We start from the raw sequence: 20,906 nt of genomic DNA, 5'->3' as shown, positions 1-20,906 counted from the left end.
ACGGAGGGCAGCCGCTTCGAAGGTAGGTTTCCGCTGGTTAAGATCTCGTTTACCCATGATGGAAATGGCGGTGGACAAGCACCAGTGCGTCAAGATACAGCGACCAGCAAGAACGTTGAGCACAGTTACAGGGCACCTTGCAAGCGAGGTGTACAGACCGAGACAAATGGATCAGGGGTCGTAAACACCACTCCGCGTTAGGCGCTATCCGCACCGTGGAGGTCGCAGGGACGCCAAGGCAGAACAGCGCAGTCCAGGGGGCTCCTATGCCGGGGTGACACGGCAGCCTGGAGCCAATCTGGAGGTCGACCTCTTGCAGTAGGTAGGGCCAGTGGAGGGTCGTGGTGGCAACAGTGAACCAGCAGGCAAGTCTATACCCTCACTGTCACAAGGCAGCAAATGGCAGCGTAGCAGGAAGACCAAGCATTTAGTTCAACGAGGCACAGTCAAATGAGTCACCAAGGCCATACAGACTTCTCATGGTATTCCAGCATGCTCACAGGCGTGTAGCGTGGGTGGCCGGCTGCTGCATTCGAGGGCTGGAGAGTGTGCTGTACGTGGGCGTGTTGGGGGACAGGCGCGAGTCGGGGAAGCGTGTTGGTGGTGGGGGCGAAGATGTGGAACCCCCACCAAATGCAGGGATGCGGGGCCGTCTGGAAGTCGCCCTAGAGCCCCCCCGGTTGCACCCCACGTCACCCCCCAATCACATGCAGGGCCCGCCGCCCGCCTCCCCCGCCCGCCGCCACGCAGCCCAGGCAGCCACCAAAATCGAGGCCCCGGCTCCGAAGGCCGGACTAGGCCGCAAGGGCCGGTCCCGAACCGAGGGTCCGCTCCTCCACTACTGGAGACCACCGGGGGCAAGCAGCGGGCCCGGGAGAGCCCGACAGCAACCCCAATGCCATGGGGGGGAACCAAGGGGCCACCCAGAGAACTCACCAGGCGCTCCGGCGCAGCAGGGTAACGTCCGGCGAGGCCCGAGAGGCCTTACCACCCCTCCGCAGCTGCACCCGTTCTCGCCGTCCCCCGGCCTCCAATCCCGGCCAGTTCCATCAGGCGGTGTCAGGGGTTGGCATCTCGCAGTTTCCGACCCCTGTGCAGTGTCGGATCTCCTGGAAACGGCCCCGGTTGCGGCCCGCTCGGCGGAGCTCTACGTTCAGGCGGCCATTCCGCTCGCCCGCGTAGCCACGCCCCCCATCTATCAAGTATACTTGATTTGTATACATGTTCTCTATATTTCATTTCTTTCTTTTGACATCTGGGAAAGTGCATTAATAAGTACATTTTGTATTATTTTTAAAGTGCTGTATTGATAAATTAATTAGCTACATTTTTAAGTGTGTTCTATTGTTTCAAGTCTGAAGCAATACAGTGGTGCATGTAAATGAGGGGTGAGAATCCAAAACTGTTGAGGTGGTCCATTTCCCTCCAGGGTACGAACTTCAAGGTGGAACACAGACCTGAGGTAGACCATACCAGTGCTGATGTTCTATCTAGGTTTTTATGCCTTAGGGATGAGAACTTCTTGAAGGTTGGGTAGATGTGCCCACTTTCAGGTGAGGGGGCACATGTTAGGCCTGTCATCCTTATGGTGGTCTTTCCTTAGTCAGCCAGATTAGCTTGAATCCAATGGTTCAGTGGGCTCAGGATCCAAATCTGGGCATACCCTTTCCACTTATGGTGACGTGGGTCCCGTGCTCACTGTGCCACTGAATTCAAACAAGCCTGGCCGATGAGGGGTGATGCCCCGAAAGCAGTTCCCGGAGGCTTGTTTCCTGTCCAGGGAGGACCTGTTTTGGCTGCTTGGGCTGGACTGTTCCCATAAGGAGCAGGGTCAAGAATGATTTGCATATGACTGGGTCCAAACTGGGGTGGCGTGGTGAGCAAAAAAAGATGGATTAAACCCAGATCTTTGTAACTGGGGGTAAATGGTTGCATTGTTCAGCATTCCATCCATCTTTGTTCCTTTTGGTTTTGTCACCCTTAGTGGGAAGGGTATGCCCAGACTATGGTTCTGTGCTCACTGCACCACTGGATTCAAGCTAGCCTGGCTGATATGGGGTGATGCCCCGAAACCAGTCCCAGGATGCTTGTTTCTGGTCTATAGAGGACTGGCTTGGCTTTTCGAGCTTTACTGCTACCATTAGGAACAGGGTCAAGACTGATTTACCTATGCCTGGGTTCAAACTGGGGTGATGTGGTGAGCAAAAGAATGATGGATTCAACTCAGATCTTTGTGACTGGGGGTGAATGTTATCATTGTTCAGCATTCCATCCATCATGTGTTCCTTTAACATTCTAAACGTGGCATTTTCGAAATTGTATTTTAAAATCCGACTTTACCCTTAGTTAGGATTTTAAATGACAGATTCAGGGACACCAAACATGAACTGGTTACCTGTTACCATTTGAAAATTGCACATATAAAATGGAAAATGTAATAAGGTAACTCCAAAGTTATCCTATGGAAGAGGTGAGCCTTGCAGTAGTGAAAAACGAATTTCAGGAGTTTTCACTAGCAGGATATGCAGAACTTTAAAGTACATGTCCTACTTTTGAAATATATTACACCCTTGCTCTGGCTGTCCAGTGTTACCCTAGGGGTGACTCCTATATATTAAAAAGAATGGTTTAGGCCTGGTAATAGGTGTACTTTTCCAGGTGGAAATGACAGTGAAGGCAAAATGTTAGGGGAGAAACTACGCCAAGGATGCCGGGTCTAACACATATTGATTGCTTTATAACTTCTCCATTTCAGACTACAGGAAATCTAATTTACTTCTTACATGGAATGAGATGTGTTACCCACTCACTGCAAAGTGCCACTTTAAATTAATCAGTGGACACCTACAAACAAAGAAACTTAGGTGCGCTGTAACATCCAAAGTATTTATACTCTGCACTTACCCAATCTCCTTAATGCTGCCACAATAGATTCCTCCTCAATGTCAAACATTTTTTGGAAGCACATATTTATTGCTTTCAGAAGTTCCTAAATTTGTTAGCTTTTTAACATCCATACTATACACCTGGCTTGCTCTCCTTCCCACTTGCTCCAACAACTCAATGGGTTTTGTCAAAACTAGATTATTATTTGGGGTGGGTGAATGCCCATCTCAAGGAATACTCATAACCCTTGTCAGTGTGAACCCTCAAAGTCACAAAATAAATCTAAACTCAACCCCCTGGTAGAGGTGACACTGAGCAGACAGGCTTAACTTAGGGCAATGCGTGAAGTATTTGTTCAATACTAAAACGGTAATAAAGTTGAAATGCAAAGCAATAAAAATCCAAAATCATGTATCGGAAATTGAGTAGAACTCAATAAACAAAATCACTCAACCATGACAAAAATCTAATAAGGGGAACCGGAGATATGAATTTTTAAAAGTTTTAGGTAAGAATAGCTCCAAGAAGCTTAAAGTGCCAATATTAGTCAATGGTCACATAGATCTGGAACTATTGGCAATTTGACGCTGGTTGCAATGGAGCGCGGGTCAGATACGCCAACCAGGTTCATCCTGCTCTAAGATTTAACCTTCTAATGCTAGTCTTTTAGGTCTCAATCAACTAGAGCAGTACACTTCTACTTTAGGACCTCACGTGGAGGTGCAACATTTATGTCTGGTATGAGTTAGTGTAAATGTAAATTGATACTTGTATAGCGCACTACTCACCCGCAAGGGTCTCAAGGCGCTTGTACGAATACCGCTGTGGAACCCATCCTGGCTTTCCCTGTGAGGTGTCCACTCCTGGGCACCCCCAAGGTGGAGGCCAGGCATCCTTAGCATTGTGGGGGCTGTTGTGGAGATTAAGCAAGCTATTGCCCAGAGTTGCAGAGTGGGACTCCATGATTAGAATAGGCACCGAGGCGAGAATTATCAGGTCCGTGGAATTTTTTTGAGCCCAAGACCCGCCGAGGCGGGGAATTGAACCCTGGTCCCGGGCTAGACCTCTGCATCAGGGTCTGCCACTCTAACCATTGAGCCACACTTCTCCAGTGTGTGGGAATAACTGCTGGGCATGCCCTAACCAATGGGGTAAAAGTTCCAGGGGTCAACCCTACCCACTTTGGGTATTTTCAAGATGGAAAAAGTCTTCAGCCACTCTAACATTGGGCTCTGAGGGCTAATGGTGTGTGTGGAGAATTGACTATAGAAATCCTAGTGTTTTCCCACATCTAACATTAAAATCTAATTTGAGGAAGTTAATGTACCCACAATATACCCAGAGACAGAAGTGAGGTAGAACAAAATAGACAATGGATACTTAGGAATTGTTTTGGCACCCTTCTTCTCTTCCTTTCAAGTGTATCCCCAGTATGATATGTAGGGGTGGGTTGAATTTGGTTAATCGGAGTTCCATTAAAATACTGAGAGAATCTGCGGAATTCCGCGACGGGGCAGAGTGGCTATTTTCTTAGAGCATATTGCACCCTTTTGTACAAAAATGGATGGAAGGATGTATTTTGCACTAGGAAATAGTGCTGCCAAAAACCAAATGCACCGCAGTTCATACCCCTCAGTGCTCTTACATACTCTGCAGTGATTACTACAGAGTATGTAAGAACACCGAGGTGAATGCACTGTAAGTGCTTTTGGTATTTGGCACTGCTGTACATACCCCTCGGCGCCCTTACATACTCTGTCAGTGCATTTGGTATTTGGCACTGCTGGGCATACCCCTCGGTGCCCTTACATACTTTGCAGTAATCACTGCAGAGTGTGTATGGGCGCTGAGGGTTATGCACTGTAGTGCATACCCTTTGGTGCCCCTACATACTCTGCAGTGATTACTGGAGAATATGTAAGGATGCCTAGGATTATGCAGGACTGTATGTACTCCTCTGCACCCTTACATACTCTATGGGGCAGATTTATGATAACTGGCGCATCCCCAGGGAGGCGCCAGTTATTTTGCGCCGCTGCTCCGCCACCCATGGTGCGCCGCATTTACAATGCGGCGCACCATGGGGCAAAAAACGGCCCAGATGCGTGACACATCTGTGCCGTAAAGGTGGCGCATTGCTGGAGTTGCGTCGCAAGCGCGACGCAGCTCCAGCAAGGCTCGGGGGTGCCCCATCTTTACAATGCTGCGTCAAGACCTACGCCTGCTTCAAGCAGGCGCAGGGTTTTGACGCAGCATTGGCCTGAAAGTGACTGAGTGAAATCTTATAGATTTCACTCAGCCACTTTTGCGAGGCGCACCTGCCCCGGAACGCCCACCCTGCGCCGGAACGCCCACAAGTGGCGCAGGGCTTTACAATGTGACGCATCTGCCTAGATGCGTCACGTTGTAAATGGGTCGTAGGGATGCGCCACGTTTACGCCGCAGTTGCGTGACGCAAACGTGGCGCATTCCCAACATAAATCTGCCCCCAAGTATATAAGCCTTGTATATTCAGAGTATGTAAGGGCGCAGAGGGGTATGCACCGGTGCAATCAGCGGTTTTCAAACAGGGCCAGAAGAGGGAGCTGTCTCTCTATGTTAAAAAATCACAATTTTTAAACATAGAGGGGCATATCTCTCTTCTGATCCTGCTTAAAAACCAAACACTGGAGATTAATTCCGCTGGCTGAGTGGCAGAATTTACTAGTAATTCCTCGATACAAGAGTAACGCGAAATTACCAATCTCCTCCAATTCCACCTGCGGAATTAAAAAATCCGCCCACCCCTAATTGTCTGGAAACCACAACACGCCTATCAAACAAGATTTTATATTCAAGCAAGGTTTGGCACTGTAATGTCAACAAGGATGCTCACAGTCCTACCCTGCATATCATATTCTACCATGTTCAGAGGAGTTATCTCTGCGCATTCAGGTCAGCCTATTGATACCTCCTGGGAGGCACTTCACACCTATTTAAATGCTAACTACTGCCTGGCAGAAGTAGGGGAGCAAATGCAGATTTACCCTCCAGGAACTTCATGGAACTTTCTAAAAGTTACTTTTCCTTAATATTAATTAAAATTATGACTTCCCCATTGGATTGGATTTTTAATAACTATAAGAAAGTATTTAATTATTTCTAGTTCCGTTCTGAGATACAATAAAGATGTACTCTGGTTTCCTTCATAGGACAGATAAGCCTGCCACAGTTAAAAATAGCTTTTGGGGGCTGTTCACTTTAAGGACATATTATAATAACATTTCTACATGCCCTACTTTAAAATACCATGCACCGTACCTTGAGGATGAGTAAACCTGCATAGGGGTAATTATTGATATTTAAAAGTGAGGTTTTGCCCTTCCAAATTAATTAAATTCAATGTATTATTATATGGAACTCCAACGGAGGTCCACTTAGTTCAACGTAGAAAATAAAAAAATACAAACCACATTTTATTATAAAACATAGTTAGATTCAACTCATTAATAGAATTAAAACCTTAAAAAATAATATTGTACATAAAAAAACACACCACTTGCGATTGTTAAACGATTGACGTTTTAAATATGCGAACAACCTGATTTATAAAGACAAATTTAAAAAACATCCCAAAAAAATTAACAATCTTGTCAAGACATTTTATTAGATAGAAATATTAAGCACTTGCCGGTCTTGATACAGATTGAATATAATATTTAAAAAACAGTGGCCTTAGAAAGTGACGACATGCATTGTGCAACACGACACGCAAATATTACATGATTAAGATCTGATTATGCAGCTGGCATAATTTACACAATCTCTCCTTTTTTGGGACTTTATCCCAAATGCCAGTAATAACTTGTAGGGGGAGCAGATCCATTCTCTGCAATAGGATCAATCTTCAGGTCCCCTGAGGGAGATTCCAAGTTAAATAAGGCTTAGGTTTATTCTCATAATTGGACAACCTGCCTACCTGATTTTGCTGATTTAACTGGCACAAAGCAATGTCTTAACCTGATTTATTTTATATAGGGTAATTTCTATATAACTATTTAGAAGGCCTGCAGGTCAGCCTGCAAGAGATTAACGTTAATAGAGATAGTGTGTATCCGGGCCTCCAGCGCCTTTCGGGAACCCTGTATGGTGGCGAAGTAGCTCTGCCCGTATCGGATCTGCATCTCCTCCCCATCCTCATTATCTGTTCCAGTTGTTTGGCGCTTGATGCACTGCGGGGGATGGCACAGCGTGGTATATTGTATGATGGTGTTGGATGCCCCTGCTTGAGTATCTTTGTCCTTGCCTACGTCAATGTTCAGTGGGGGAGGTGCACCCTAAATGAGGCCGTCTGTTACTCCCCTTGCTTCAGTATGTCCAAGTCCACCAGTTCCCGCTCCTGTTGTCGACTCCCAAATCACACTTTCTCAATGCAAGCCGCCTCTGGCCCAGTGAGGCCCGGATGCTTTCTGGTCCATGCCACGATGAATAGTCCCAGCCAGAGGTTTAATTTAGTGTGATATACCACACACGTTCCATAGCCTGTTCTTTTACAGGAGCTAGTCAGTGATAATGAGCCCCCAGTGCACAGCACAACCACAATTAGCCTGGGATCAACTGACGTGTGCAAGTGCCACCCTCCACGAGTGCACCAGGACTCATTCAGCACTCAACCAAGCATTAACTTACAGTTCTGTGTGAGCAGGTAGAGTTCCTTTCGTGTATTCCAGGGCGGAGGCACCCCAACATCTCTCTCATGCTTGTGTTTTGAAGGAGTCTATCCGGCTCCCCCTTGCTTGCTGCGCCAAGCCCCTGCTATACTTCTGGCCTGTCAGCGGGGGAGGGGGCCACCCCGAGCTTATTCGAGCAGGACCACGGGGAGATGCAGGGCCAGGCTCCAGTCCACCTCTGCCTGCGCTTCACCAGGGCAGCGAGGGAGCACTACCAACCGGGCTCTCCCCACCAGGCATAGACTCAGGCCGGGCCCAGCTAGCCTGCTGGGCCCAGACTCAGATGCTCCTACTGAAGTTCCGGGTATGAGGCCCATGCATGCCCGGCAGGTCTTACCCCTTCAGGGGGCCCCAACCACAGTCTGACATACAGGGCCAGAGGAAGAGGCCCCACCACCGCAGCTCGGGTCGCGCAGCGTCCCCCACTGTCTAGTTCGCCCTGCAAGTAGTACACAGGAGGAGGGGGGGAGCCGGTGTCACTCCGTCAGTGCTGGGCCCCGTTTCAGATGGGTGTGGATAGAGTAACTTTAAACCGGTTATCTTCACTTACTTCAGCCAGCGCGGCAGGGGCCGCCCCGCCATCAACAGGGACCCTCTGTCTGGCCCTCCAGAATCCAACTCTCTAAGATGGCCTCTGGGGATCGCCTCGCCATCTCTTGCCCACCAGAGCCGGCTCAATGCCGGACTCCAGTGCACTGATTGCCAGCGGGCCCCGATTCACCACACCAGACCCACCCCACCATGCGGCTGCGGGTCTCTTGCCACCCCTCTCACAGCCGTCTGAGTCGTCTCTCGGTACGGCTGGGCCACGCCCGCTTTCACAGCTCCCTGGCTGTGGCTCCCTCTCTGTCTCAGCCAGTCTGGGCTAGCAGGGCCTCTCCATCTGCCAGGACCCATCCCTGGGCCAGCCAACTCTTTCCACAACACTGGGGGGGAGCTCACAGGAGCAACAGGGCTACTGCATGCCCCAAAATTCTCGAGTTTCTACGTCTTCTGGCTGTCCGTGGGCCTCCGCGGCGCTCCCCTATTGAGGCCGCTACATCATGGTGCACCACCTCGTTCCGGGCCTAGTGAGGTCCCGCTCCCAGCGCCTTCATTTTGCTTTGTTTCTGGTCGGCAATCATGTTTGGGATGCACCGCGGGTTGCTAGATGCGGTGCGGTGTTGTGGGCTGGTGTTCTAGTCCAGCAAGTATGTTCAGCAGACTTTAAGAGAAGGTGTACTGATCTGATAGGTATTGCAAAGAATGTTTGCTCTGGAAGACTATTTCATGACCTTCCCATAACTACTCAACAGACAGGGTAGTTAGGGACAGTAAAAAGCAATGTGCCCCAAAATGAAAATGATATAAAACTAAACAATATTGCAAGATATTCACCTTACAGCCTCCAATACAAGAGCTATACTATTTTCTACTTGAAACATTAGTTTATTTAGACAACAAAAATATACAAAATAGCAACATACATTGCACCATTGCAATATCACTTGGCAATTCAAATACAACGGTAAACATAAAGGAAAAGAAAAGGAATGCCTACTGTTTTACTTATAACAACAATATAACTCTTCCATTAAGAGACAGTGTTCAGTTTGATTTAGTTAGAGTCCAATGACAGTAAAAAAGTGTTAATGTAGATACAAATAAAACATGCTGTATCAGTATAAATTACAGGGCTTATTCTGACTCAAAAAAAGGTGAATCTTCATGAATCCCATTTTCTACAACAAGTCAAAAGCAGACTTTCTAGACAATGCTGCTTGCTTAAAAAGTAAGATCTTATAAAAAAAGAGGCATGTCAGTAAAAACTGTTCCACATTGTATTGAAAATGCTGATAGTCAAACTTCATTCCCAGTTTAAAACCTCATATGGAGCCCAGCCTTTGTCCTTAAAAGAACTACTATCCTATTGGGTCCCTAATAAATATTGTGTATCTGACAGTCTGTTCTCTTGCTTACACAAGGACCAATATATAGACCTATTTTACTCTCTGTTAATATCACTTTATATTGTACTTCAAAATACATTATTTGTCAGAACTACAAGAGATAAACAACTAGTCTTATTTAAGTGTTGTTCATTATTATTAACTGAACCATAGATATTTACCCTCTTCCACTGAATAATCTCAACAGTTTAAATATAATCCAGAGAGAAGTACAACACTGAAAGGCTATGCGCAACATGCTATCCACAATACTCATCCATTCATGCCATAGCATTCTGGTTTGCCGAAGTTACTTCTCAGGAAGACCTACATCGACTGACCTGCAGCCGTCTAAGTATTTGATCAGTAGTAAGATAAACACAATATTCAATATATTTTTGTGGAGAAATGGGCAGATCTTCCATATTAAAAAAATCAATAACAAATAGGAAAATAAAAAAAGACAAAACTGGGCAAGAGGGTCAAAGGAGCACTCTCACCAAAAAGCAGATGTGCACCACAGTATTGATTCAAAGAGTGACAGTGTGATGTGTGGGTGCAATAACACATTTACACCCTGTTGCCGAATCAAAACCTTTTATCCAACATTTGGAAATAGTTGGAAAAAACAACACAATTCAAAATACTGTTTAGGTGCACACCAGCATAGTCCCTTCAAGAAAAACTGAGTTCACTTGTGTTGGATGAGCACAAGAATATAGAAAAAACATTCTCCTGAGTATCTGTGAAAACGGCAGTTTGTGGCATATATGTGATTTAGAATACTACATATATTTAAAATTCAATGTATTGTTATAATAGTCTCGAGGAAGCCCAAAGAACAAAACATGATTGCTGTTTTAGTGATTCACATAAAAATAAGGGTTTCATTTTTATCACAGGAAGACTCAGAACTGCAGTAAATGAGAACAAAAGCAAGAACGGGTACCCCATATTAGTATACTCATTCAACATTGGCTAACTTAATGCTTATGTAAGGGCATGCCTTAGTATACATCCTGATAAACTTTAGAACAGTTAGGAGGAGGATGGTCTCAGTAGTCCTGCGATGAAGGTTGTTTTCTCTTAAAGAGTTTGTTTTTAAGATTACCGCAAGATGCTAGATAAATTTGCATATTGATGTTTAGTGACATTGAGGATAGAGGTTGCTGAGTTTTTTCTGCTCCACCTGGTTTAATGCTAGGGTAAAGGCACGCTGGGTTTCTACACGGCATTGACCGTCTCTTCCAGACTTTAAAGCATTTAGCATCTGTATCTTTAATTATGTTTCAAGGCTTTATTTGTATTGGATGTGAACTGGATGAGAAAACAACTTCATGCATACATTAAACTGCGGTAAGCATGTGGCTGAAATGGACTGGCATTGCAGTGTGTTTAATATTTTTGAAATGTATCTACTGAGAAACAAGGCTCGTTTATGGCTTAAATTTTTTATGAATGTGCAATAGTGCATTGCAAAGAATTGTGGAGTTTAAGCCGTTCGCTGCGGGTGTCGGGCAACGGCCATCGCGAGCACTGCCTCGGTAGTGCTGTGCACGTCCGTTGGCCGACGCGACCTCGTCCGTTTTTCAGAACGTTCCACACTGGCACGGAACGTTCGAAGCAGTTAAGGCGTTAAGGTGTGTAGACAGCCTCAAATCTGTGCAAGGATATAGCAGGGTAACCACTGTGCCTCAGGCAGAATTTAGCTTTGTCAGTACTGTACCTTAGATGCAACATGTCTAGTGCATGGATGAGCGCCATGGAGTTGGCACCTGACGAGGAACAAGTCCTATGGAGGATTTGTGGTATGTAGGTTTTTTCATCTGATATGTGAAAGTTTTTTTTTCAAAAGAAATGTTTTTGCATCACATAGACATTAACATGTAAACATGCAAATGCTATTAACTGTGCTTTACTAATCATGTTTGATTGACCATAGTTGATGTAGGCCTGCATTTTAAAATGACTAACGTTGGTTGCCATCTTGCTTCATGACACATGATATTATATTGTTAGGCAAGCTCAGTTTCAAAGTGGTTGAACACTGTGTTCTGTTTCTTACTTTCTCATGAGAAGACATTTTTCTTTTAGTTGTAATCATTGTGGAATGTGATGATTGGTATAGAATCCAAGAATTCACCTGCAAAGTACAGGCTGGTCCAACATATCTTGCTTATTGCAGATAAATGTAAGTTTGAAGGATGATGAGAGGAGCTGTATTGTGAAGGACCCAGTGAAACCAATGAGCTCAAAGCTGTATCTGAATTGTATGATTTAAGCTACTGCAGAGTAATGTACAGCTCAGGATGCTTACTGAACACATCGTTTCCAGACTTTGAATAGAACAAAGCAACAAAGACATTTAGGCTACTCTCTTTATGTAAGACTTTACTTTTACTCAGCTGTTCCTTTGAGGTGAAATTATGATGCTTTGTCCTTTAACTCGTATGACTTTGATTAATCTAAATTTCACATTAACTAGTGCGTTCATCTATTGATTGACACTAAATTGAAGATTTTTACTTGGGTAAACTTTTAACCTTTAATAGTCTTTTGGGGTTGGAAAACTTAACCAATCTCCGTCTTCCTTTTGGAGCCTAATGTGTTTCATGTTATATAAATGGAATGATTTGTTGATGATCATCTGATGCGATCTTCGATTCATCGGATCACCCTTTATGGGCCCAATATTTACACAAAGAAAAGTGCTAACATGTGGCCCATGCTCCATAAAGGAATGTAGTGAGTCAGTCTCTCTAGGAGGGTCGGTCGATGAGGAGCACTGAACGCTCAATGACTGCATTTCTTGATGATCTCTGTCTCACTACTAACGCAACGTTGTTAATGGCCTGATTCTTTAGATCTCTCAGTGTTATTTGACACTGTTGATCATAAGCTCGTCTTTCTTGGGCTCAAGAAAGCTGGTGTTAGTTCTACTGTGCTCTGTCGGTTCTGATCTTTTCTATTCCATTGCTCCCAAACTGTTCCCCAGGGCTTCACTCTAGCACCTCACCTTTTTAATGTAAGTGTTCGACCACTGGCCTTCCTAATCTATATCACCCTCCAATTTTATTCATATGCTGAGACCTTACATCTGCTTTTTTGATTGTATGGCTACTGCACTGATGACTTAACCCAACTTTGCCTGTCAGATATTAGAGAATGGATGAGGCAACATTGGTTGAAACCAAATACGGATACACCCAGACCCGTATCACTCCACCTCTGTCTACAGTCAAATATCTTGGAATCAAACTTGATTTCACTCTTCAGCTTGATTCTCAATTCTCCACAATCATCTCCTACTGTACTTACCATCTCCACCACCTCAGGCACATCAATCATTTTCTCTCTTTTAACTATCACTCAACTGCTGTTCTCATTGGCTCGCACCTTGATTATTGCACCAGTGTGCAAGTGGTATTAAGTCATCACTCCTATCTGTTTTCAATTAGTCGAAAAGAAGGCAGATGACCTTGTTCTTGATGCACTTGGTGTGCTTCTACCTCCCCCCTCCTTCACTATCTACACTGGGTATCTATCAAAACCCGTATTTTTCCTTAAAGTTCATTACTTTGTACACTATGCATTTACTTGTTCTGGTCCACTCTTAATCTCTGAAGTCTTACTTTAAACTACCCAATCTTCAGGGTTATTTATTTAAGATTGGGTGGACACATGCATGGTGCTGCACAGTTTGGCTTCGCTTGTGCATCTTTTAGAATAGTTAGTAAATCGGTGCAATGGTTTGCCTACGCAAAATCTTAGTAAATAACCCCTTTTTTTCTCCAGCTGAACTCCTCGATGTCTAGCCAAACCTGGAAACCTTTAGCTGACAGCAGCTCCTTTTGGCACACATTCCTCCATGTCAAATGCTCAACCCGGTTCGTCTCCATCAGATTGCAGCCCATCTCACCTTCAGGGAAAAGCTCAAAACTCTCCTCTTTCAAGAAACAATTTAAATCTTCCCCTGTTGTTCTTGCCCTGATTCGTAGGGCCATGATAGTATGTTTAAGCGTAAGAGCACTCCAAAAAACTGTACTGACATAGCATGAAATAATATAACCCAATATAGAATAAATCCCAGGCAGGGAGTTTGTTCTTGAGGTAACCGATATCACATGCAGGGATTGCTGTGTTCCTGGTTTGTCCCTGATGTGGGACAGGGCATCTTGGAGTGTTTTCTTTGCTGCCTAGTTTGTACCCAAAGAGGCTTTGAAATGTGCTTGGAAGGTTTGAAATGTTGACTGCATCCACTGTAGGATATCATTTAGATCTTGAAGTACCAGGGTGTGTATCAGTGCAGAACAGACCTTAGGTCGGACTAAGTCCTACACCATCCAAAATTATAATCTTCAAAAGAAACCCTTTCTTGGTTTTAAAACAACAGTCTTCAGCCCCCCCATCGAAATATTGCTGGAATAATTTATATTTTAGAGGGTAAACCCAAGAATATACACAAAACTTGGCAATTTTCTGTTGAGACCATCACTCCTGAAAAGAGAAAGTTAGCAATTATGGAAATATGTTGAGATGTTTAAGGCATTGTACATGTAACATGCAGGGACTAGAGCATGTAGGTCCATACCTGATGGAGAGCAGGTCTTGCCGTTCTCCTCTAGCATGTAGCCCTCAGTGCATGAGCAGGTCACATCCTGGGACACATCATCATCTACACAGTATTGCCAACATCCTCCATTCTTATACCAGCATTCAAACTTCTCTGTAGTGAAAAAACATAAAATAAGCATTACGCTGAGACAAGAGAAATGGGCTGCTTTCCCTGAACTTATAACTGTGGACACTTATAGAGATGGAGGATTCTGGGAATAAGGTTGCATGCATTCCTTTAGTTAGCATTAATGCCTTGTTTCTTTGGTCAATTTACATTAGTTTTGTGTGCTTTTGTATCTTTCTGTTTTTGGGATCAAGGGTGTACAGTTTCTTATTAGGCCATTTTCTACACAAGTTGTTTTACACTGGCATATACAGTTGATAAACTCTTTGTAGGGTGATCTGTAAATTATTTCATTCCTGTGGTTATTTTCTGTGAAGTCATGTTTTCTTATGGTTGGGCATCTGAGGAAAGTTGACTTTTTTGTGTGGAATTGTACTTGTGTAAATATGTGGAGAGGTATGGTGAAATTAATATACTGCATTGTGTGTTTTATACAGACCACACCTTCTGGCATATTCTTGGCCTTATCGTGAACTGTGTGCGACACAATCTGGACGTGACCAAGGGCTAAGTAAATCTAGACATAAATAAAACCCGAGGGATCCTTGCCTTTCTGAAGTTTGAGTATTTCTGGGCTTTACTAAGTGGCAAACCCGTCTATTGTGTTTTTTCAAGAGCTTAGTGAGTCGCTGTGGATTTACAGAGACCTGAATGAATCTCGTCCTTATCAAAAACTGAGAGAGTCTGAATTCTAGCGCGATCTGACGGAGTCTAGGTTTGGCCAAGACTCGAGTTAGTCCTGCATTTTAATTTTATCAAAAGTGCAGATTGGCTGGATTACCTTAGACATATGTAAATTAATCTGGGTTTTCTTACGAGTCAACTGTGTCTTTTAACTGTTACAAAGAGATGAGTAAGTATGTGTTTTACCAACAACAGCTTAAGTCTCGGCTTTGTCATAGTGCGCTCACTCATGCGGTCAACCATCCTTACGGACTGCGTTGTCCACTCCTCCCCCACAAAGCAACAGCCTCAATTTCTTGGGTTAGGACGTAGCAAATTTACTTCATATGAAACAAGATGGTCTAATAACCACTGTAAACAAATAACATTACACAATAGTAAATATCGCAAAATACACATCAAACCCTAACACAGCATCGCCCATATCCTATTTACATCAGTACAGAAAGACCAGGTGAGAAACTGACACATCAAACATTTCTGACAGATCCAGAGACCACATAGCACATTTGTCCCTGCTGGGGCATCCCATGACTTTTGGTAATGCTCCACATAATCTCGGGGGTACCCGAGGTAGGGCTAGAAGTGTAGGGCCACCTGCAGATCAGCCCTCCTTCAAACCAGCTTCACCCCGGAATGGCTTCTCCTGAAGGAGGTGGCCAACTGGGCAACTTAGTGCCCTCTAGCATTAGTATTATTACACAGCACACGGCTATGATAGGCGCCAATGTGGACATGTTGGAGTGGGCGGGTGGAAAACATTCAGTACAGCGCCCGCAGCACATCAGGGGACAAAGAAGGGTCACTGGGGGTAGCTCACTTTTAAAGGGTTCTACTCTCCCCCTCCCCTCTGTCGCACAACTCATGACCACTTCTGGTCATGACACACTTCCTCCACTTCCTTGTCCCCCACCCCTCCACGGTGGAGCGACTAATGACGCCCACCTGCAAATGGCCGATGGGCTCTTGACCAGGAGTGTACGTCTGGCTTCTATCAAGAGCTGAGTGAGTCTATGCTTCACTGAGCGCTAAGTGAGTGAACAAATCTGGAATACACCAAGAGCTAAGTGAGTGGGGGCTCTATCAGGACCCTGGGATTACTGGGTTTACCAAGAGCTCTGGGACTCTGGCCATTACATGAAGTGCTGAGTGAGCCAAGACTGCAGTAAGAGAGGGGAGAGAGGCTTAACATTTAAACACTTTAGCACTTGTGTTTGACCGAGCCAGGGACATTGTAAACCCCTAATACTCCCTTTATTAAAGGCACAGTGCTGGTTATTGGACATTGGCAATACTTGAGTATTTTTCTTTCTTGCCTTTGAGAAATATTTATCTCTCAATACAAAAACAAATCATCTGTAAATACGGCATCAACATCACTTATAAAAGCTTTACTACCATATATTTTAGAGCCATTCTCAACAACCCCTTAGCAACTGACTTTTCCCAAATGAACTGAAAACTACTCACATAAAGCTTCTTTTAAAAGTGTGGCTCTGATCCCACTGACATTTCTAAAACTGACTGACCTCTGGTGTCTAGTTCATAAGCAAACTTATTGAAAGATCTGCCAGCAGTGGTGCCCAGATTCCCTCGAGGAGCTCCGCCGCTTGTAATAAAGATTTAATTAAAGAGAAAAACCTTCTCTCAGACTATCAAACTCAATAGAGTACATGACATGACACTGAAGCAGCAATGAAACCAATATGGGAGGATATCAAAACCACTGTTAACTCAGATGGAATAGCGGCGATTCTCCTATTTGATCTCTTGTTGGCTTTTGATACAATTTGTCGATATATATATAGGTATATATGTGGTATTTATATTTTGCAAACCCAAGGCAAAAAGCAGCAGAGCACTGCATAAGGTCAAAGGCAAAGACATAGTCAAGTGTGATTGGAGGAGTAGCTAGTTTCTAAGAGTGAAAGAGGACTGTTACAGTATCATGATGTGGTATTCTTTAAAGCGGTGTGTCCTCATGTCTTTCCTAAATATGAGGAAGGTTAGGGCAGCATTGATGGATACAGAGGACGTTGTTCTAGATCCATAGTGCATAGATGGAGAAGGCCTGTTACCTTGTATATTTCACTTCTTCATCTCCAATCTGATGGTGATGGCTGAAAGCAGATGGGCAGAGAGCAATTGGAAATAGTGAGCTTGCCAGCTGGATGGACAGCAGTGCCAATTGTGATTGCGCCTGGTTTTAAAGATGGCCTGGGCTGCAACGGGAGTTCTATGTCTGTTTGCGAGTTTCATGAGGGTGGAGGTAATTTCTTCAGGCCCTTGATGAGGTGCAAAATATAGAATATCTTTGGAGTAGTGGCCATTGTGGAACCTGAGAAGTCAATGACCACGGCCTGGCCACCACCCCTTTAGTAGAGTACAAGGGTTCTCCTCAGAAGGCCACTGCAACTTGCACCACCCGCTGCTCGTGCCAGCGCTGCCAATTAAAGCACCTGCATTTAAGTGTGACATTTCAGACTATTTGAGGCCGCCAAAACTATAAAGAGTGGCTTGTGCAGCAGGTATTAGTTGTTTTTATTGTATATACAATTAATAAATAACTGTTGTATTGTTCCATTCTAAATAACACAAGCAGCGCCACCATATGGCAGCTGTCATAAGTGCCGGTGTTGCCACTGGAAACCACCGGCTCAAATTAAGCACTGCTACCTCTCAGGTGTAGTTGGTGGCTGCATGGATTTGTTATGCTTCTGTCAGGCAATATATGTCTGTTGTGTGTTTATGTGGGGATGTAGCTGTTTGTGTGTAACTACGCGTGTATGTGTAGAGTTGTATGTGTCTTAGAAATTCTATTCCACAATCCGATTTCTGTGTTGAGCTGTTTGTGTATAAATATGTGTCAGTGATAAATGGTTGCATCAGTGTAGCCCTATATATATATATATATATATATACACACATATATATATATAGGGCTCCATATATATATATATATATATATATAGAGAGAGAGGGCTATATATATAAATATATATATAGTGCAACTTTAACTGTTGTATTATAATGTATGCATGCAGCCCGTTGGTGTTAACTTGTTGCTATGTGTGTACTTCTACGTGTAGAGGTAGGTGGCAGGAATTGTCTGTGCTCTAGGTTTTGGTTTGTGTTATTATACATTCTGAATTTTAGTGGACTTCTGGTATGTCAGTTTTTATTCTTCCATAATTTCCAACACTCCATACTCCCCTGTTTCGCACAGTTTTCCTGTAAACCGTGGCGGACAAAGGCAGACATAGTTGTAGTGATACTGCTGGCAGAGTCCTCCATTGTGACAGGGATTCACTTTACATGGATTTAGATCTAGGGGAAATAGAAAAAACTTGTAAGTCACATGGACGGAGCACCAAGCAAAAGTAATTTACTGACACCTTTTTAGGTTTCGCCTGGCGTCCACTGCGCAGCAGTGTTCGCGCATGCGAAATCTTATGTTATACAGTACGGGGCTTTGTCCCGCCTCTCTCTTCTATTGGCTAGCTCCATAAATGGAGGCTAGCCATTGGAAGAGAGATCTGTCCGTAATTGTGGCAGCAGATTCGTGGGCGTTCCGTAGATTTTTACTCATCCCACCCCTTTGTGAACGTCATTGCGGCGGTGGGCGGTGGTTTATTATTTTTTTTTTTAAGGTTTGTTTTGTCATTCCTCCAGGCCGACCGCCGCCGGAAGAAGTCCATGTGAGTGCTCCCCTCCCCTCCCGCAGTCCGTGTGCCCGTTCCCGCCCCTCCTCCCGCTGTCCGTGTGCCAGTTCCCGCCCCCCTTCAGCTGTCCGTGTGCCCGTTCCCGCCCCCCCTCCCGCTGTCCGTTTAAGAGCCGAAGGTTCCTGGTTGTTTTAAAAGTTGCCTCCCCTGTTCAGTAAAATTGTTATTCTCCCGTTTTTTTCTTCACTTTTGCCCTGAGAGGGAAATTAAGGAAACAAATGATTTGTCGAGATTAGCTGGCTGGCAGCTTTGCATATTAATGGAATGACACTTTGACTACAACTGGCGCGCCTTCTAATTAATTAAGCCTGCTCCTTTCTGCGCGCAATGGCTGATTTCGGGGATTAGACCCCTGTGAATTGAAGAAAATGCTTCCCTAGAAGGAAGGGAGAGAAACATTCAGTGTGATTCATGTCCCGGCAGCTCTCCCCGCCGCTGCGCCGGCCATTGCCGGGTGCACAATGCCGGACGAGCAGCCTGCGCTCTCTGGATTCGACACCCTAGCGGTGGCGGAGGAAGACTGGGGAGGAAGAAGCGAAGGTGCCGCCTAGGTACTGCACCTCGCCTCCCTCTGTCCCCTTTGGTCTGTCAGGGGTGGGTGAGGGGTTCAGAGGGGGAGGGGGTCCCAGGGTGTGATGCTGCTGGCAGAGGATGGCGTCGTGGCTTTCATGTGTTGCTGGTAACTGTCATTGTTGGCTGTCAGTAGGGTGTGTTGGTAGTTCCTGTGTTCTTGAATGGTTGTAGTTGGCCGCCATGGATAGACCTGTGCACAAGTGTGGGTATGTGTGCGCGCCGAGGGGCGTCTTTATGAATGGTAACTGAGTTGCTGTGTTTGGGTCGCCAGCGAACAAGTGTTCGCATATGTGTGCTTGGGTGTGTGGGCGTCGGTGCGTGTGCATCCTTTGTTTAGGCCTCATCATCTTTTTAGACACCGTGTCTCGGTGTGTAGTTGGGCTTGCATGTTAGAAGTAGCCATAGACATGGCGTTATACATATTTGTTGTTCATGGCAACTATGCACGGCTTTGTATGCAGCTGCACAAGGCTGCTGTATAAATGTGGTCGGGTATGGCTGGAGTTTGTCAGCTATTGCACCCTAGGTCACACCTGTCTCTGGGCTCGTCAGACAATGATGAAAGGGCTCGTGTGCCGTGCATTATCAGTTCTATTTTAAGCCATAAATTGTTTTGTTTGTATTTATTGCCCATTCTCTTTCGCATGGCATTCTTTCATATTAACCTGTTGTTTTTTTAGGGCACGGCAGATTTGCTTTGCACATTTCCCTCTTACCAAGTGTGTCGGTGTTTTTGATTGACACCATTTTATAAATACTGAAGGAAATAAGTAAAGACCTGGCCGGGTAAGTGAGCGAAAGCTCCGCGTCGGGACAGGACGAAGGTATTTTGGCAGTTTTAGTATCGTCGGTTCAGTCAGTGGCTTTGCAAGCGGATAGTTTTCGGACTCTCTCCTGGCCACTGTGCCTTTTGCAAGACGCGGTTGTGTGCACGGGTCTCCGTGGGCGCATGAGGCCAATCCAAGGATTTGCAACCCTCACACATCTTCGGCTTCCACATCAAAGCCTGTCGGTGATTTCCAGGGCGCGATGAGCCAGATGGTGCGGAGTCAGTAACTGTTCCACCCGCGGTGGGGGAAACTGCACGCCTATTGAACTTCATTTCACCACTGCCCAACGCACGACAGGCACTTCTTCAAAGAGCTCCGCTTCCTGCGGGCAACTGAAATGTAAATACGATGATTAAAAAGTCTCCTTGTCTCATAGCAAACCTTTCCAGGACAGAGTTCGACCACGTTTATGAAATAAAAAGAAAAAGAGGGTGACAACGAACACATTATGAAGCAGTCCCATGAAGGCGCACTCCCACAAAAAGTTACTTTTAGGTTGATTTGAAGGACAGTGGCCTTGGAGGGCTGAGGACTGCCCTTTCTGCCCATAACCTGTGCTTTTGTTCGCTATCCATTGCTCTAAACTTTGTCAGCTTTTATTACTATGATATAGGAGACAGACGTATCCTGTAGGGTTAGATCTGATATTCGTGGTACGTGCTTTAAGACAGGCTCATTCCCTGCCTGCTATACAGTTAATTATAGACCCGGAAGTGTTTCCCACCAGTGTTTTAGGAAAGGTGGTACACTTATCCCAAAGGTCCAATGATGGTTTCCCGGGCACAATGCCTCGCATTGAGGGCAGTAGAGATGCTTGGGAAACAGTGGGTGTG

At 45.1% G+C, this 20,906-nt stretch overlaps 1 protein-coding gene across 1 annotated transcript in view; it reads right to left on the bottom strand.

Moving 5' to 3' along the window:
* The window catches only part of LOC144791363 (coagulation factor X-like), a 231,930-nt gene that overhangs the window by 62,245 nt on the left and 148,779 nt on the right, over window positions 1-20,906 (bottom strand). Inside the window, exons 5-6 of the mRNA XM_078666038.1 lie at window positions 18,166-18,275; window positions 14,115-14,253 (exon numbers count right to left, since the gene is read on the bottom strand). Coding sequence (XP_078522164.1) covers window positions 14,115-14,253; window positions 18,166-18,275 — 249 coding nt within the window. The remainder of the gene's footprint in view (window positions 1-14,114; window positions 14,254-18,165; window positions 18,276-20,906) is intronic.

Source organism: Lissotriton helveticus, chromosome 11 (genome assembly GCF_964261635.1).
Source record: "Lissotriton helveticus chromosome 11, aLisHel1.1, whole genome shotgun sequence".
Classification (NCBI taxonomy): Eukaryota; Metazoa; Chordata; class Amphibia; order Caudata; family Salamandridae; genus Lissotriton; species Lissotriton helveticus.
The sequence above is the reverse complement of the archived record's forward strand: the minus strand, read 5'-3'. Positions and strand labels throughout refer to the sequence as shown.